This window comes from Leishmania mexicana, chromosome 20 (genome assembly GCF_000234665.1).
Source record: "Leishmania mexicana MHOM/GT/2001/U1103 complete genome, chromosome 20".
Lineage (NCBI taxonomy): Eukaryota > Euglenozoa > Kinetoplastea > Trypanosomatida > Trypanosomatidae > Leishmania > Leishmania mexicana.
The window spans coordinates 2508544-2524637 of record NC_018324.1 but is presented as its reverse complement, the minus strand read 5'-3'; the positions used below and the strand labels follow the sequence as shown (position 1 = coordinate 2524637).

The window sequence follows — 16094 nt, the reverse complement described above, 5'->3', positions numbered from 1 at the left end:
GTTTCCTTTTTGCCATCCATCCAAACAACTGCTCGAATGGGAAGCAGCAGCTGGCGGGCGGACGCACTGGGACACGCCGTGCAGGGATGATAGACGCTTCTGCATTTCCTCCGCGCTAGTGGAGGATAGGCGCTCAAACGGGAAGCGGGGACGGTCACCTTTTTTCTTTTGCTTGACCTGCATCATCTCGATTCTCAGTTTGGGATCGTGCGTGCGGGGTGTGGTGTTGCGGTTTCGCGTGTCGACATCGCTTACGCTCTGACGGTCTCAACGGCGCCGTGGCGTGGCTTTGTTCGTGCCGTTGCGTCCGCGGTGTTTTCCCTCAACCGTGTGTGTGCATCTCTCCCTCCTCGCTTCCCTCTACTCCTCATTTTCCATGTTGCTCTTTGTCCGCCGTCTCTCTTCGTTCGTGTTCGTCTTTTCCCTTGCCTGATGTGAGGAGTCCCTCGCTCATTAGCCGCGTCACCGAGCGGCCCATATCCGTGTGTGCGTGTGTACGTGGGTGTACACCTCCTCCGACATCTCTCCCCGCGTGACACCGAAACGCAGCTCTGAGCAGCGGCTCCAGGGATCTCAGGCGCAGCTTACGGGTGGCTTGGATGCAACACCCTCACCGAGAAGCACGCACGGTAGTGGAAGCGCATATTGTGGTGGCGATGGTCGTCGATTTCCGCACCTCCTTTTTTTCCTCCTCTCTTTAGGAACTCACAGCAGCGGTGAGGCGCAAGCAGCAATGAATGTGCCCGGCGTCAACAAAGGGCCCAACGTGGTGGCGGCCTCACCCCGCATGGTAGCCATGGCCTCACGTAGGCGTTCGCTGCCGAGAACGATTAACTATATCCTCCCCATCACGCTCCTCTTCGCCGTCGGCGGTATTGCCTACACCTTCAAGTGGAACTCTGATCGGCAGAAGAACGGCGGTGGTGTCTGTGTGGACTGCGTGCGCCAGCGGGAGATGGTCGAGGAAGTGTACTTCAGCAAGAAGCCTCCTGTGCAGAAGGGCTACCGCTTGTGAGGAAAGAAGAACTCCGATAACGAGGCGCGTCTCACACCCGGTTCCGCTCCTCGATCAACCGGCCGATGCGCCGTCAGGGTGGGCGAAGATGCTGCGATGCTAACTGAGGTTTGCTTTTTCCTTTCTGCACTCGTGCTGTGGGCCTTTGAGCGCACGCTCTCCTCCCGGGTGCGCGTTACACTCGCTCGCCTCACGCGACGCTCAACGTTTGCCATGCGTGCAAAATCTCTCACGCGAACACGTTCACCAGAGTGCGAAGGCCAAGGGCTTTTTTCCGATTCGCTCGCGCGTACACCAACTCACGAGCCTCTGAGGCTGCCAGACACTGTATGCATTAAGACCTGTAGTACTACGTCGTTGGTTGACGACCAGCTCCGCCGTTTGGGGACGGTGTTGGATGATAGACGCAGTTGCGCGTACACGGGACACACAACAGAGACACACCAAAGCAAAAAAAAAGAACGGCCTGATGCACTACACCATGGAAGATTCGGCTGGTGTGTAACGTTGAAAGCGAAGTCTCCCTCCTTGCGTGGCATCCTCACCCTTTCTGCCTACGTGTACGGATCCGCCTCTGCTGAGGACCGCCTCAGCTCTCGCCGTACCACGTGCAGAGTGTTCGAGGGGCCCCACCTCTACCACCACACCCCCGTCATCACTACGTCAGCCCCCACTTCATCACGCAAACACACGCGCCACTACCACCGCGCACTACACAGTGCTTCAGGTCATTACTCGGTAAAGTAGCTTCTTGCGACTTGGAGCTCTACCCCCTCACCTTGCCACCGACGTTACCCCTCTGTACACACACACACAACCAGACAGGGATCCGCTCCGATTTTCCACGGCACCCATCAACACCTCTTAGGCGGCTTACACGGATACTTGCTCGCGGCTCTTCCCCTCCACTCCATCCGCTCCCTACACGCACACCCGCCGTTTCGGGGGTCTCTGCTGTTTTTTTTTTCTGGGGCGAGTTGCTTGTGCTATGCGCTTCCAGATTTTTTGTTTTTGATTCCATAGACGACGTTGTGTGAAACCCCGGCTTTCCGTCTCTCGGTTGCAATCGCCGTCCCCCCCTCTCTCTGTGTGATCACGCCCCGCTACCCTAGTTGAGCGCCAACACGCACACGGCTGCGCCGCTTGGTGTACTCATGGCGGACCTCCTATCGCAGCTGGAGCAAGACTTCATAGCGATACAGCAAGCAGACCCATCATTAGCCGATGGCTCGCGACTTGTGTATGATCGCGAGGTACCATGCGAACTACGTGCCATGCGAGTCGGGCAGTCCTCTGCCGGTTCTCTGGAGCCAATGAAGGTCAAGGTGCTCACAACTGGCGAGGAGCGCAACCTGGCTAGTCTTCGTGTAGAGGTGGCCACCGAATCCGACATCTTCTTCCACTACACCTGCATCATCAACGACCAGGGATTTCTACGACTGCGCGAGGATCAGAATCTGGTGTGCGAATTCTCGGAGTTCCTGATGACGCTACTGAAGATGTTCAACCGGTGCATCCGAGAGCCCGGTCGCTTCATCGCGGCGCTCCTCCTCGGCGACGATGGAACTGCCAACTTGGAGTTTGTGGAGAACTTAGAGTACAAACTAGTCAGCGTGCTGGTGCTGCCGTTTCGCGCCTCCCCGCCTGAGGTGGTCCGCGAGCAGGCGCAGTACCGCTACAGCGCCATCCGCGCACGGCTCGATTTGGTCACGGAACAGATCAAGCGTGCGAGCCCTGCTCGCCGCTGAAGAGCAGCTGCAAAAGGCTACAGCGAGGTACTCCAGGCAGAGACGTCTACCGGAGCTCTCTCCTTTATCAACTAAATTTCTTTTGTTGTTCTTTCCTTGTCTGTACCAAGTAGTCCTCATCCCTTCCTAGCGCGTTGATGCCAGCGATCACTGTGTCTTCCGCCCCCTCCCCCTCCCACACTCATAGATCACTCTGGATATTTGAGTTTTGCTGTTGTTATCCTTGTCGCTGCGTGTCTTCGTATGTGGCTCGCCTTCATGTACCTCTAGATGGGCAAGTCTCTGTATGTTTCAGGTCACGTGTCTGTGCAGGTGTCTTGTGCTGAGTTTTCGAGCGTTAGAGGAACGGCGACTAATCTACTCGCATACCCGCCTGCCATCTTGGGGCGTCCATGATGTGGTGTGTGCATGTCTGTATGTGTGTATGTCAATCATTTTGCCGTGGCGCTTGAATGCCGGCTCGTGCGGGCTTGTCTGATTGGGTAGGGTGAGCATGTGTCGTTGGTGGATTGCGCATGTGCTCTGGATGTTCTGTATGTGGAGGTCTCTTGTTCCTCCCCCTTCCCTCCTTCCCTCCCTCTCACTTTCACCCTCTCGAGTTTTTCCTTTCCGTTTTTTTCTTGTCTGTTCCCTCGACGCATCGCTTTCTCTCCGCCTCACCAGTACTCTCTCATATATATATATACACACACACATCAGCATACACACGGGCACTCGCCCACCCTTGTCGTTGTTAACACATGCAGGCTCCGCCGTAGCAGTGCGGCTGTGGCAGTTCCTTCGTTGCTCTTTTTCTTTTGGTGGCGGCTGCCGACAACGCAGCAAGTCAGCGTCTTTTGCCTGGTCGTTATCCCCCCTCCTCTCCCTCAGCCCCGTCGCCTTCTTCTGTGTGCGTGTGTGTGTGTGTATTATCAACGACTATTTACTGCTGGTTGCGTGTTGGTGTGGTATCTGTTGCCGCCGTGGCGTGCAGGGGGAGGGGTAGGAGGTAATATGTTGCTAGTGTGCATCGAGAGGGAGGGGGTCCTCGTGGGTTGCCGTGTGTTTGTGTGTGTGCGGTGGAGATGCGATGTCTTTGCTCCTCTTGCAGCCGCTGCACACAAACACACACACACACACAAACACCACCACCACCGCCACCGCATGCGTGCACACCGACGCACTCCTATGCATTGCAGGCAAAAACAAAGGAAGAAGCGAAATGTACAAGCCCGCATGCGTGAGCTTTTCTTCGCGTCGGCCTGCTCGGATTTGCGGGCGTCCCCCCCCTCTCCCGATCGTGATCCGCTGGCACCCTCCACAGTATGTGCAGGACGCCATGCAGAGCGCTGGGTGCCGGTTGTTGATGTCAGGGAACGTTAAGTGACTGAAGAAGCGTTGCGGTGATGCTGTTCTCTCCCATACGGGTACCACACAGCCTGTGGCAAAGCGGACTCTTGGACCAGGGGTTGAAACCCACGAATGTGTGTGTGTGTGTGTGTGCATTGTAGGGGAGCACGGCCGCCTACCTCCTGGATGATGAGCGTCTCCTACAATCACCTCCGTGTCTTCCTCTTTATCCGATCTTTTCATTTTCCTCCACTCGTGCCTCGAGAACACAGTGGCTGCGAAGTGTTGTGTGTGTGTGTGGGTGCGTGCGCGTCTGTCTCTGTGTTTCTTCTACGCTGCAACCCGCATGTCCCTGTAGAAGAGGGACCGCGGCTGCTTCCTTCTGCGTTCTTCTTTTCACAGGTGGCGGGCACGCGTTCGCCGCGTTGCGCTCCTTACCCACTCTTCTTAGCTGTGCGTCCTTTCTCGTCACCATGAGACGAGGCGGCGTGCTGCTTCTAAGGGTCGAACGGGCACTGACCCCCAGCAGTCTGCTGCAGACTATCCGCAGCGATCCAGGGATGACGACCACGTACTATGCCAATCGCTATTTTGGCCGAGAGAACGTGATGCACTTGAACCACCTCCTCTGGGGCGTCCTGAAACGCAATGGCAAGGTAGACATTGACCGCGCCGACGGCAAGGATGCTGCACCGCGTTGGTATCCGCTGTTTTCGAACCCGAAGCGGCATCAGGTGCGACCGCACAATCCAGATGAAGAGGACCTGTCATTTCTCCGGAATACCCCGGCGACGGCTCCAACGGCGCCCGAAATGCCTGCCGACACTCCTGCGTCGGTTTCTCGCGCGGGCTCTTGTGAGCTGGAGAGCGCCATCGTGGAACTCGTGCAGGCGGTGCCGGGCAAGGACATCCACTACTACATAATGGAGCTGCCTTTTCAGTACCGGCGCAGCGCCCCGAAGGCGTTCAAGCGCCTGCGTGAAGCGGGGCTGCTGATGCGCGAGGCCACCAACTTAGGCACCTATGTGTGGCGGTAAAGAAGAGTACAGCAGGATTGAGAAGAAGAGGACCGCAACGACAAAGAGATCGGCGGCGGGGCGTTCCTATGGTGGCGTTTCGCACTGCTCAAGCCACCTCCCCTACCCTGGCTTTCCTCACTCCATCAGCGATCTCCTGCGCCGGCATGTCATCCCTTCCGCTAGCACGACGCTACGCCGCCGTTGATGATACAAGAATCCTGTAGACGGTTGTGCGTACGCGTAGTTTTTTTCTTTGCCTTTGTCGTTGTTGTGTGTCACAGTTAACGACTGAGTCGCTGGAGCAAGTCAACCGATGGCGTGGCTAGTTGGAACTCCTCTGCGAGCTTCCACTGCCGTAAATTACACTCCTCAGACTGGAAGAGATCGATAGCGAGAGAGCGCTTTGTTTCATGGCAAACGACCTTCACCTCTGGAGGCTGGCATGCCATTTTCCCCCTTTTTTCTTCTGCAAAACCATATGATGCTTGTGGCGATAGCTGGGGGATAGCGGGGATAGCGGGGGTGGGGGTGGGGTGGGGAGGAGGGGGTTAACATGGTGTAAAACGCACCCCTTTTTCTGTTTCTCTGCCACCGATCTCGCTTTCACTTGACCTCCTGCGCAGCCGCTGTGTGTTTAGTCAGACTACATCGTACCTTCTCGTCGTTTTCCCCGTTGTTGTGTTTCTCCATCTCGCCTGCTCCGTTGAGTCCGAAATGCGAAAAAGCGGCCTCGTCGTGTCATCGTGGCTCAGTGCGCATCGTCAGCTGGGCTTGCACGCGCTCCCCCGCGCGCACCTCCAGCCACGCACTAAGAAGTTCTCAGGACTACGCTTTCCCATTTTTCTTCGTTTACCCCGAGGTCTTTCTCACAGACAAACAGGCCTCTGCTATCCTTTCCCTTGCGTGGTCGCCGAGTATGCGCTACTAGCGTACATGGGTGCACGCTAGCCATGACCTCGTTCGACAGTGTGCCTCCTGACACAGCGGCGATCACCCCTGTGGCAGCGTCGGTCTTTCGCTACGTGCAGACTGTGGCGCCGTCAGCGCTGCACGTCTTCGCTCTTGTTGTGTACGTAATTATTATGATCTGCGCCAGCCACGTTCATCCGCGCGTCGTTAACACCACGCTCACGGTTGTGATGCTCTGCGTGCTGATGGCCAGCCTGCTTAGACGAATTGCGCCCTTTGTGTTCGTCGAGGTTGGCCATTATCGCTACGAGCGCGTCTCCACGACTGTTACGCGGTTGCTTCCCAACACGCACCAATCATGGTTTGCGGTGCAAACGTTGGCCGTTGTCGCAGTCGAACACCCGTTGTGTCTCTACCTCTTCACACACTACACTGCGAAGGGAAACCTCTACGCCTTTGCAATCTTCGGCCTTCCCGGTACCCTGATGGGGCCCTTGCTTGCCCTCTGCGTCGGCATTTTGATTTTTGCGGGGTTGTTGGGGGTTCTCTTGGGAGTGGTTCTCCTACCCGCTAAGGGCTACAACCCTTTTCACGTGCACGCCGCAGGGGACCGTGCGCGGAGGTGGATTCGTCTTAGCTCTTGGTTTCCTCTAACACTACTACTGATGGTGCTCTTCTGCGTCGGCCGCCTCATGCCATGTGACGGAACGCATGCGAACTACACTGCCACCTCTCCTCCGTACACGTGCGGCAGCGGTGCCCAATGGTTCGCTGGCATTTTTTCTTGGGTCTTGATCGCCGTGTCGTTTGTCAGCCTCGACGTCGGTATCGGCTATCTTCGGCTGCTAGGTGGTAAGGACGTGCCGTACTACGCTCTGGAGACTCGTCTTGACGGCCTCTTCTGCGAGCTGTTGGTGTGGGCGCTGAAGGTGACGGCGGTGACGACGGTGCTGCTGGCATCGGTGGCTCTCTACGTCATTACGGTGGCTTTGTTCCTCGGTCTCTTTGTCTTTACGTTGCGCCAACACACCGCCACCTCTGAGGCGTTGGAGGAGGTCATCCGGTGGACCATGGCAGTGGTGGTGGTGACGTGTGTTATGTCGTGCCTCATGTCCATCGGCTCCATCCCGGCCTTGGTGCAAGGGCTTCTCATCTTGCTAGCCTGGTTGATCTCCGTAGGATGTGCCGTCGCACTCTACCACCGCCGGTTTGGTTGGGAGCTCTTCGGCAGCGGCAGCGGCATCACTGCAGACCTTATCGTTGTGTAGCGGTGTCGCTGTGGCTTTTTCCTCGTTCATATGTGTGCCCCTGCCACCCCATCAGCGCACGAGGCCGCTAAGGTGAAACAAACAAGGAATTGATGCGGCTGAAACGAGGCAGCACGCGTGCGTGGGCGTGCACCGTCTTCTCACTGGGAAACGCAGAGAATAGGTAGGGGAGGGGCAGGCAGGCACCGCCGTCGCCCTCGGGGGACGACGGAGCCATGTGGTGCACAGGACGAGTGCGAAGTGATTTCGCTCGCTGCCCCTCCCATAGGCGCCACTCCCTCCGTGCTGCGTGGGTGCGCCTCTACGCAGCACTGCCCGTCCCTCCTTGCGCCTCTTTTTTTGTTGTATTTTCTCCTTGCTATCGCTACTGTCATTCCGCCCCGCCTACCCACACCCTACCCTGTCATCAGGAGATCGACCGGCGGGTGTGCGCGTCCACTCGAGCGTGTACGACGTCAGCACTGTGGGAGATACATATATATATATATATATTTCGTTCCCTTCGGCCGGGTCCTTCGAAGCGCATGCTTTGCCTTCTTATCTTCCAACGTCGAAACATTCCTAGCATCTCCCCAGTTTGTCGCGGTCCTACTCATCACACCCCTGAGGGCCCTATCAACGCTACGCAGACACAGATCCACACATAGATACGCATTTTCTTTCGTGTGGTCCCGTCGTACGGAACGCGAAAAAAAAACAGGAGGGGCAGGCGGGGGGCAGGAGAGAGTTAATGACGCAACTGACGAACACTCCTCCATTTCTTCCTCTGCTCTAGTCCACCGCGGCCCACGTAGTCTCCTGGCGGCGGTTGCACCGCAGTCCTGCGGGCTCGACTGCTCCTCCGCTGCCGCATCACTCGTCATCACGCGTCGTTTGTATAATATGTGAGGCAAGCTGAGCACATCTGCTACCATTCCTCCCCCTCGCCCCCTCCCTCCTCGATTCCGACGGGCGGTCTTGCGCGAGAGCAGCGAGGTCGCATGAGTGCGCAACCGAGCAGCAGGAGCGGTGGTGTTTCGGAACGGGTCCTTCGCACAGGAAACGGAGTGAGGGAAAGACAATCCCGTACACGGGCGCACATACACGCAAAGCGATAGAGGCACGCATCTCTCCTTCGTTTGCCTCACTACTGCCGTGATAATTCTATACATATATATATGTATATATTGTTGGCGTTGTTGTCGGTTTGACGAGAAAAGAAAGAAAAGTTGTAGACGTTGGAACTCCACGTTGTGCCCGTGGCATTGTGCGTTTTGCGCTCTTCTCGCCATCCTCTTAGCCCTCCGCCGCCCGACCTCTTTGTTTTGTTTTGCCACGCCCCTTCGCCAACGTTGCACTTCTTACGCTTTGTTTCGTTTTGTGTGTGTGGGTGTGTTTTGCCTCATCACTTCCCCCACGACGACACGCTGTTATCGTGTTTTTTCGCAGCGTATCCCGCTCTCCTGAGTGACTCAACTGTGTAGCGCCATCGACGCACGCACAGACGGAAGTGTCTTTTCTTGTACCTGTGAAAGCGAAAAAGAGGCAGCGGCACTTCGTCAGCCGGTGCGCCTTCATCTATCGTTCTCGTGAGCGGTGTCTGTTGCGTTGCAGCGCCCCTGCCTCTCCCACGCTTTCGCTAGCCCTGTTTTCTCATCTCCTTAATATCTGCGTCTTTGTTGCCACGCTCGGTGAAGTGAAGCGTCGCCACGTGCGTGAGTCTGAAGAGGGGCGGGGACATCAGTGCAACAAACTTGTCGTGTGTGTGTTTTTTTTTTCCATTCTTCTTTCCTTTGTTGGGCACGCGCTGCTACTAACGTGTACGCACCAACTTCCCCTCTTAATTCTCGCTTCTCCCACTCTACCCCCTCACCCCCTCATCACTCGCTCACCGTCCACACTAGATGAGTTCTTCAAATGAGGATGCGTCAGATTCCACCCCGAAGCCCTCGCCGAGGGATATCCTGCTTGGGATGAGCACAGTCCCTCGCCTGCACAACACGCTCGAGTTGCCACCGCCGCCCATCACCTCTGCGGTGACGCGCTCCTGGTCGGATGTCGACCAACTGAAGCTGATGATGACGTTCGGTGTCACCTCCTTCTCTTATAGCTTCCTCGGGCAGCCGATATTCCTTGTCATTGCTCGGCAGCAGTGCTGTACGACTCGGGTGTCGGCGGCCAAGGTGCTGCGGGAGGTGCGGCAGTCTCACGGCTTCCGAGGGCTCTATCGCGGCGCAGGAGCGGCCATTTCAGGCACTGTGTTAAGTGAGCTTGTGTACTACTTCCTCGTCGAGTACTGGAAGGAGAAGCTGCCGTTGCAGGAGCGGGAGTGGCGCAGCTTCGGCGCAGGCCTACTGGCCGATCTGGGATCGACTCCCGTCTTTAACCCCTTCGCGGTGGTCTCGCAGGTGCAGATGGTGGCTGGCAGCTCCTACTCTAGTGAACACAACTACATGTCCGCTACTCGCACCACCGTGACGCTGGTGCGCGAGCAAGGGATCAGCTGCCTGTTTCGCGGGACGCTGCTGACGTTGGTGGTGGCCCCTCTCACTGGGGCGTGGTGGTTTGTGTACGAGTCCTTTAAGCGCCTCGTCTACGGCGCAGCCCCGGCGATTGGCGCGCGGCTTTCTGGCGTGTTGCCCCAGTCTGTACAGCTCTGTTTGCCGCTCTGCTGCACCTCTGCGACTGACAACGTACTCGTGAACGCTGGAGTCGGCGCGGCGGCGAGTATGGTCATTGGCATTATCATGAATCCCTTCTACGTGCTGCGGTTGCGGTTGCAGGTGGGTAAGCGCATCGAAGGGGTGCGCTTCCCGCTGCTGCACATCGTAAGGGATGTGCTCAAGAACGAGGGAGTCCGTGCTCTGTGGAAGGGGTTGGGCGGAAATCTTCTGGTTGGCGTCGTCGGCGGATGCTCATTTGGCTTTACTTACGAAGGCGCAAAGCAGTTCTCCGACATCACACAGGGAGCCGGCAGTGAGGCCGCCGCTGCTGTCCAGGGGCGAATCCCGTGAGATGCAGATGCGCGCCCTCCCACCCACATAGTTGTGTGCCTGCAGCGACTAGCGAGTGTCAGCCCCCACGACCGCGGCAGCTCAGCAGGATACGCGCCGAGTGATAACGGCATTGGTGAGATGCCACCTCGAGAGAACGCGCTTGGCTATTCACGGCGGCGACGCAGAGGTGGAGTTGGTGGGGTATGTGCATGTGTGTGGCTCGTGTTCGCTTCACGGGTATCCAGCAAACGAGTGAGTGCATCTCGGCTTCACTGCGTGCGGTGCGCGAGAAACACAGGCAACACACAGACAGCCACCCATGACAAAACGGTGTGCACGGATGCAGCAGCTCTGCGTCACAGAGGCCATTCACTGTTGCGTCCGAACGAGGGTGAGCGAGAGACAGACAGAGGGTTGGGGTGTGAGATGCGCCGGGATTGCGTGGATGCCCGCATGCTCCAGCTCTGTCTGTCACTCGCTCCGCCCTTCTCACTCCGCGGGAAAAAGAAGGCGATGCCACACGGCATAATAGAAAGAGCACAAGAGAAGCGCAACAGCGCCTCAAAGATGCAACTGCACAGCTGCTCAGTGTACGTTATGGGGAACCCGAACGTCTTGTGTAAGAGAGCTGGCCGTTGGCTTGGTAGCGAGGAGAGGCGGCGGCGAATGCTTCTTCAGGTCCCTCACTTGCTTCCCCCTCCCCCTTTCTCGCACAGTGCCCCGAATGTGGCGGCCGTGACGGAGAGAATGATGTCAAACGTCGTACGGGCTCCCTTATTTCAGGAGCTCGCAGCCCCTTTGCGCCCAAACACTGCGCACCGGCGCACACCCGTTGTGCTCGCTGCGGCAGCTTCGATGGATGCCAGCACTGAGCATGTCCCCTTCCCTCACGCACCCCTCCAACCCTTTTGTTTATTGGCTCTCCTCCCTTTTTTTCTGCTCTTGTTGCGCCTTGGCACACGGCAACACACACCCTCAACGTGCACAGGAGTCGTATCAAGTAATCTCGGCTGTGTTTAGTTTCTGTTTTCTTTGACATCCACGGTGAGTCTTACCGCTCTTCTCGCTGGTCGTGTGATAATAGCCTGCTCTTCTGTGTTGGTGCATCCGTGCTGTCGTAGGCCTTCGTATTGGAGACACCCATTGAAGACCCAGATACAGAGACGTATACGTGTACTGGACAGGCCAACAGACCCTCAGCGAAGTAAGTGCGAGCGCCGCTGCCCCCCGCCCCGCCCATCCCCTTCCCATGACCTCAGACCACAGCAGCGACAAGAGATACCCATAAAACAAGAAACGCTCCACCCACACCATACAAGCATAATAAGTCAAAGAAAAAAGTAAATCGATAGAGACCCCCCGCCCCGTCCCATTTTTTTCTTGTGCTTCCCCTCCCCTCTCCCTTTCATTTTTTGTTGTTTTCGCTCTCTGTACTGCCGCGTCACGTTGCACTCATCATCCCTCGCACCAACCGTCAAAGACATACGCGCAGGGCGCTGGCACGCCTCTCTGCTGCGTTGCCCGTTTCTCTTTTCGTGTTCACCTGTGTTTCTCGCCGCACCCTTTATGCGTTACGTTTTTCAGTTTTTGCCGGGCTTGTGTCTCTCCTCCATCAGTCTCCGTCGACGACACACACGTGCGCGTACACATCGCACCTACGCCATACAGGGCAAGGCGAACTGAACAGGCCAAAACACGCACGCAGGCACGACACGGTCACAACAGAAGACGCAGGAACACAAGAAGGTAGACGAGGACTGCCATCGACACGCACGCGCGTACACCTCGCACAGATATCAAACACAAACGTACATCTGTCTCCTGTGTCTGTGTCTCTGTCTCCTTACCGAATCGTGTGTGTCGGTGAGCCACTGATTTCTCTCCTCGACGACGCCCCCCCCCCACGCCTTCCCCAAGAACCGTCTTCGCCTGTTCCTCATATAGACCTGTTATCGGCGCACGCAACGCGGTTTCGAGCTCACACGCCATCGAACGAAGAGGGAGCACACAAGCGCATCGCGAGACACTAGCCAAAATAGACACCATACGCGCACATCATACATATCAGAGGAAAGCCCAAGGCGAGCACGAAACAACAAACACACACACGCGTTGCACCTCCTTCGCACAAGCATACACACCTACGTGCAACGCTGACGGTCACAGCAGGGTGAGAACATCCGCAACCGGACTGCTGGAAGAGGCAGAAGACGTAGGCGACATTGTCTTCACCTCCCTCTCGTGCTCAGCCTCTCGCTCTTCCCTGTGTGTCTGAGGTGGTGTGGTGTTCGTCTGCATGTGCCCGCGCTCGCGAGTGTGTCTCTATCCCTCTCTTTGTGTCGTTCTGCCGTTTGCTGCAGAAGGAGCGACGAACACGCCGGAGAGACCTCCCCTCTCCCCCCGACCAAAAAAAGGCATTTTTTTTCATCCCTTTCGTTTCTGTTTTTTTTTTTTTTATTATTTCCCTCGTAAAGAAAAATTTGATTCTCATAGAAGACACACACACACACACACGCTCCCCACACACATCGGTGTTGCTGACTCAGGCACCCGTGCAGACGTCTTGCACCTCTCGTCTCTACGTGTATTTTTTTTTTTCGGGTTCTGTTCTTGTTTCCGTGTGAGTGCCGCCGCCCTCCCTCGTTCCCCCCTCCGTCCCAAACGCCCGGTCCACATTGTTTTTCTGGTTTTCTTTTGTTTTTCGATTTGTGTCTGTGTGTTCTTGTACACGCACACACATATATATATATATATACGCACGCACAAGGACGTTCTGTTGCGGGTTAGTAGAAGGAGCGAACGGCGAGCGTGCACTTTGTAGCCACAGCAGCACGCACACGCGCACACACACGCATACAAACAAACACAAAAAGCTAATTTTGCACAGCCGCCTTGCCCTCTTATCTCGCACTCACCGTCCCCCCTCCTCGTCTATACACTCACACATCCAAAACTCGCAGAGCCGCAGCCGTCGCATCCCTGTCCCTTCACACTCTCCGTCATCTGAAGCTCTCTGCCGTATCGTGGATCATTTTTTTTGTCCTTATTCGGTGCTGCGTGAGTGCTCCCCGCCTTTGACGCACCATAGAAACCGACAAAGTTTTACACGCGTGTATCGGCGTGTCACTGTGTGCACCTGTTGTGTCCGTTGTTTGTTCTTTCAGTTTCTCTCCTTCTCACGTTCGTTTTCTTCCGCCTTCACATTTTGTCCCCAACATACCCCATCAGCAAAAATGGCGTACCGCCACGGCTCGCACCCCTGCCATGGCTTCGATGAGCTCGCTGCAGCCCCTGGTGGGCGGCAGTGCTCTGTGTGCAAGGCGCTCTCCGACGGTTCGGATGTGCGCTGGTTTGGCTGCGTGGCGTCTCCGTGCGAGTTCCTGCTGTGTGAGAAGTGCTTTTCAGTGCAGGAAGAGCTTCTGGCACAGCCGCAGGTGGTAATCCGCAACCCCATGCTTGACTACGACGACGGCAGGGCGGCAGTGCACACTCGACCTCGCGAAAAGAGCTACTGTCTCTCGCCACTCTATGCGGGACGACTACTGCGGGTGGTGAGCACCGCCGTTGACGCGTCCGACCCTTCGAGAGAATACTACCGTATTGCGTCCGGTGGGTGGATCAACCGGTCGCACGTTGTTTGTGTGCACCCCCACCCCAGCCCTAGCATGCAGCTGCTTTCCGAGGTGCACCTCAACAACCGCAAACTCGGTGCTGATATCGCGAGTGGTGCGGTGAGCATCAACGTGCTGTACGATTTGCTGCAAGAGTGCATGCAGACAATTGACGAGAACGAGGCTTACGGTATTGTGATGAGCGCGCTCGTCATGTACCCGCTCTTGTCTACGCTGGAAATTCATTGCTGCCACTTCCGCACCGCGCCGGATCCGCTACCGCTGGTAGAGTACGTTCACTTTGTGCTGCATTTTGTGCTCACAAAGTTGGTTGAGCGCATGGACATGGAGGAGGTTCAATTTGTCTTCAAACTCGTGGATGGCGCGATGGCGTTCCTCTTTGGCGACGTGCTCGCTCGATGCCTCTGCGCCGCCTACCACCTCGCCTGCACCTGGAAGGTGCGGCTGCCGTCCTCCTTTGCATACCTAGTCTCCCGTGCGCTCGCTGCCATGAACCGCCTCCTGCGTTTGCTCCCGGAGGAGGCGTCGGAGCAGCCACCCGTCCTCTGCGCACCTGCCGTGACCGTGATTCATCACAGCAAGAGCGTTGAGCGGCAGCGACTCGGCCGTCTCTTCCTCACCATGACGGACATGGGTAGCTGCTTGCTGCAACACTGCATCCGCGAGACTCGCCTAGTCCTCGATGTGCTGCAGCCCATCCGCGATCAGCTGTGCGGTGACCACAAGCATCACCTGTCCAAGGTCTTCTGTGAGGCGCTGGCCACGATGGCAGAGGTGGACCTGCTGCGCGTGCAGCGCACCTACCTCCACCTCGACGCCCTCGAGGTATTGGGCGGCCTGGCCGCCAACACGTGCCTGGCCGAGTCTCAGATAGCTGTTTTCCGCGTCTCGCAGTACCTAGCCAAACAGTGTCCGCACAGCATCGCGATGCTCAGCGCCGTTCTCTTAGATAAGCTGCTCAAGATGCTCTCTGAAACGCAGAGCCCCGCCGTCTACGTGGAGGCGATGACGTGCTTTTATGAAATGGCCTTCAACGACCCCCGCATCCGCGGCACTGAGGCTGGTGCGAGTGAGACACCGCAGCCCCAACCACACACCTGCACGGCACAAGCCGGTACCACTGGCGACGCACCACAGAAAAAGGCCAGCACCCCCTACCAGTTGCTGTGTATGTACCGCCTGCCCTTCAGCGGTGTCTTGGTGCCGCTGTGCTCGTACTGCTCTGCGCATCACCCGCCCAGCGGTGGTGACCTCGTGGAGCGCCCGCAGTACGCGTACTTCCACTGTGACTGCCACCACTGCGCCACCGAGGCCACGCGGAGCGCTGTTCGAGTACCGCCGTTGCCGATAATCCCGCAGACGACCGCACTGAACATACTGGAGGAGCATCTGCCCAACAAGGTGCTTTCCCTCTCCACCTATCTGCAGATACCGCAGGCCTTGAACGCGCTTGGTCGGCTTCTCCTCCGCGTACCGCCGCAGGACGAGGTTCTGGTGCGGATGATCGAGGAGCTCGTGCGCTACCCCTCTCTTGAGTCCGTGCCCTACGCTGCCCTTGTGGTGAAGGCGAATATGCACCTGCCCGCAGTGCAGCAGTGCTTGGCTCGGTTCGCCAACACAGAGCTGAGTCGGTACGTCCACGGCGTCTTCGAAGTGACCACCCCGGCCAAGAACTACGTAGACGAGACACCGGCGAAGAGCCATCAGCGCAGTGAGCTCGGTCTCTCCGCCTCACCCTACACGAACTCCACTGTGCAGAGCGGGTCGATGTACGATATGCGCGGCGGCCTCTCCTGCTCGTGTGACGGCACCCGTGGGGTCCAGCTCTTCGGCGCTGGCGCCTCCGTAGAGGAGTAGTGCCTGCCCACGGCTCTGTCGGGAGGAGGGTGCGATGGCTTCCAGCGATGGCCACACCCTGCCGCCACAATTACGCCAGCAAAGAACGCTGCACAGGAGCGCTTGCTGTGAATTTCCTTTTGTTTTTCTTCCTTCTTGTTTCTTTGCCTTACCTTAGAAACCCGTTCAACCCCATCCCTCACCCGCCTCAAGCGCTTCTGTGACAACGGTGGTGGAGGGGCTAGCGACGACGGTGGCGCCCATGTGACGTTGTCGCGTGTGGCTGCCACAGAGGGAACAGCGGAAAGAGGAGAAGAGAGAGAGATGCGTCGTATCTCCCTCTGCCGCTTCGACTGTGATTGC

At 57.3% G+C, this 16094-nt stretch overlaps 5 protein-coding genes across 5 annotated transcripts; all 5 read left to right on the top strand.

The window, feature by feature from the left end:
- Nucleotides 1-2169: 2169 nt before the first annotated feature.
- Nucleotides 2170-2763, top strand: LMXM_36_6640 (conserved hypothetical protein; the record flags this gene model as incomplete). Its single annotated transcript, XM_003874975.1, has 1 exon — nt 2170-2763. One exon carries the CDS (start codon nt 2170-2172, stop codon nt 2761-2763), a length of 594 nt encoding a protein of 197 aa, XP_003875024.1.
- Nucleotides 2764-4565: 1802 nt separating this feature from the next.
- Nucleotides 4566-5129, top strand: LMXM_36_6630 (conserved hypothetical protein; the record flags this gene model as incomplete). Its single annotated transcript, XM_003874974.1, has 1 exon — nt 4566-5129. The coding sequence occupies one exon, from the start codon at nt 4566-4568 to the stop codon at nt 5127-5129; it is 564 nt and encodes a 187-aa protein (XP_003875023.1).
- A 932-nt stretch (nt 5130-6061) lies between these two features.
- LMXM_36_6620 (conserved hypothetical protein) lies at nt 6062-7288 on the top strand (the record flags this gene model as incomplete). Its single annotated transcript, XM_003874973.1, has 1 exon — nt 6062-7288. One exon carries the CDS (start codon nt 6062-6064, stop codon nt 7286-7288), a length of 1227 nt encoding a protein of 408 aa, XP_003875022.1.
- Nucleotides 7289-9171: 1883 nt separating this feature from the next.
- Nucleotides 9172-10281, top strand: LMXM_36_6610 (conserved hypothetical protein; the record flags this gene model as incomplete). The annotated part of the gene is made up of 1 exon (XM_003874972.1): nt 9172-10281. One exon carries the CDS (start codon nt 9172-9174, stop codon nt 10279-10281), a length of 1110 nt encoding a protein of 369 aa, XP_003875021.1.
- A 3215-nt stretch (nt 10282-13496) lies between these two features.
- LMXM_36_6600 (conserved hypothetical protein) lies at nt 13497-15752 on the top strand (the record flags this gene model as incomplete). The annotated part of the gene is made up of 1 exon (XM_003874971.1): nt 13497-15752. The coding sequence occupies one exon, from the start codon at nt 13497-13499 to the stop codon at nt 15750-15752; it is 2256 nt and encodes a 751-aa protein (XP_003875020.1).
- Nucleotides 15753-16094: the final 342 nt, after the last annotated feature.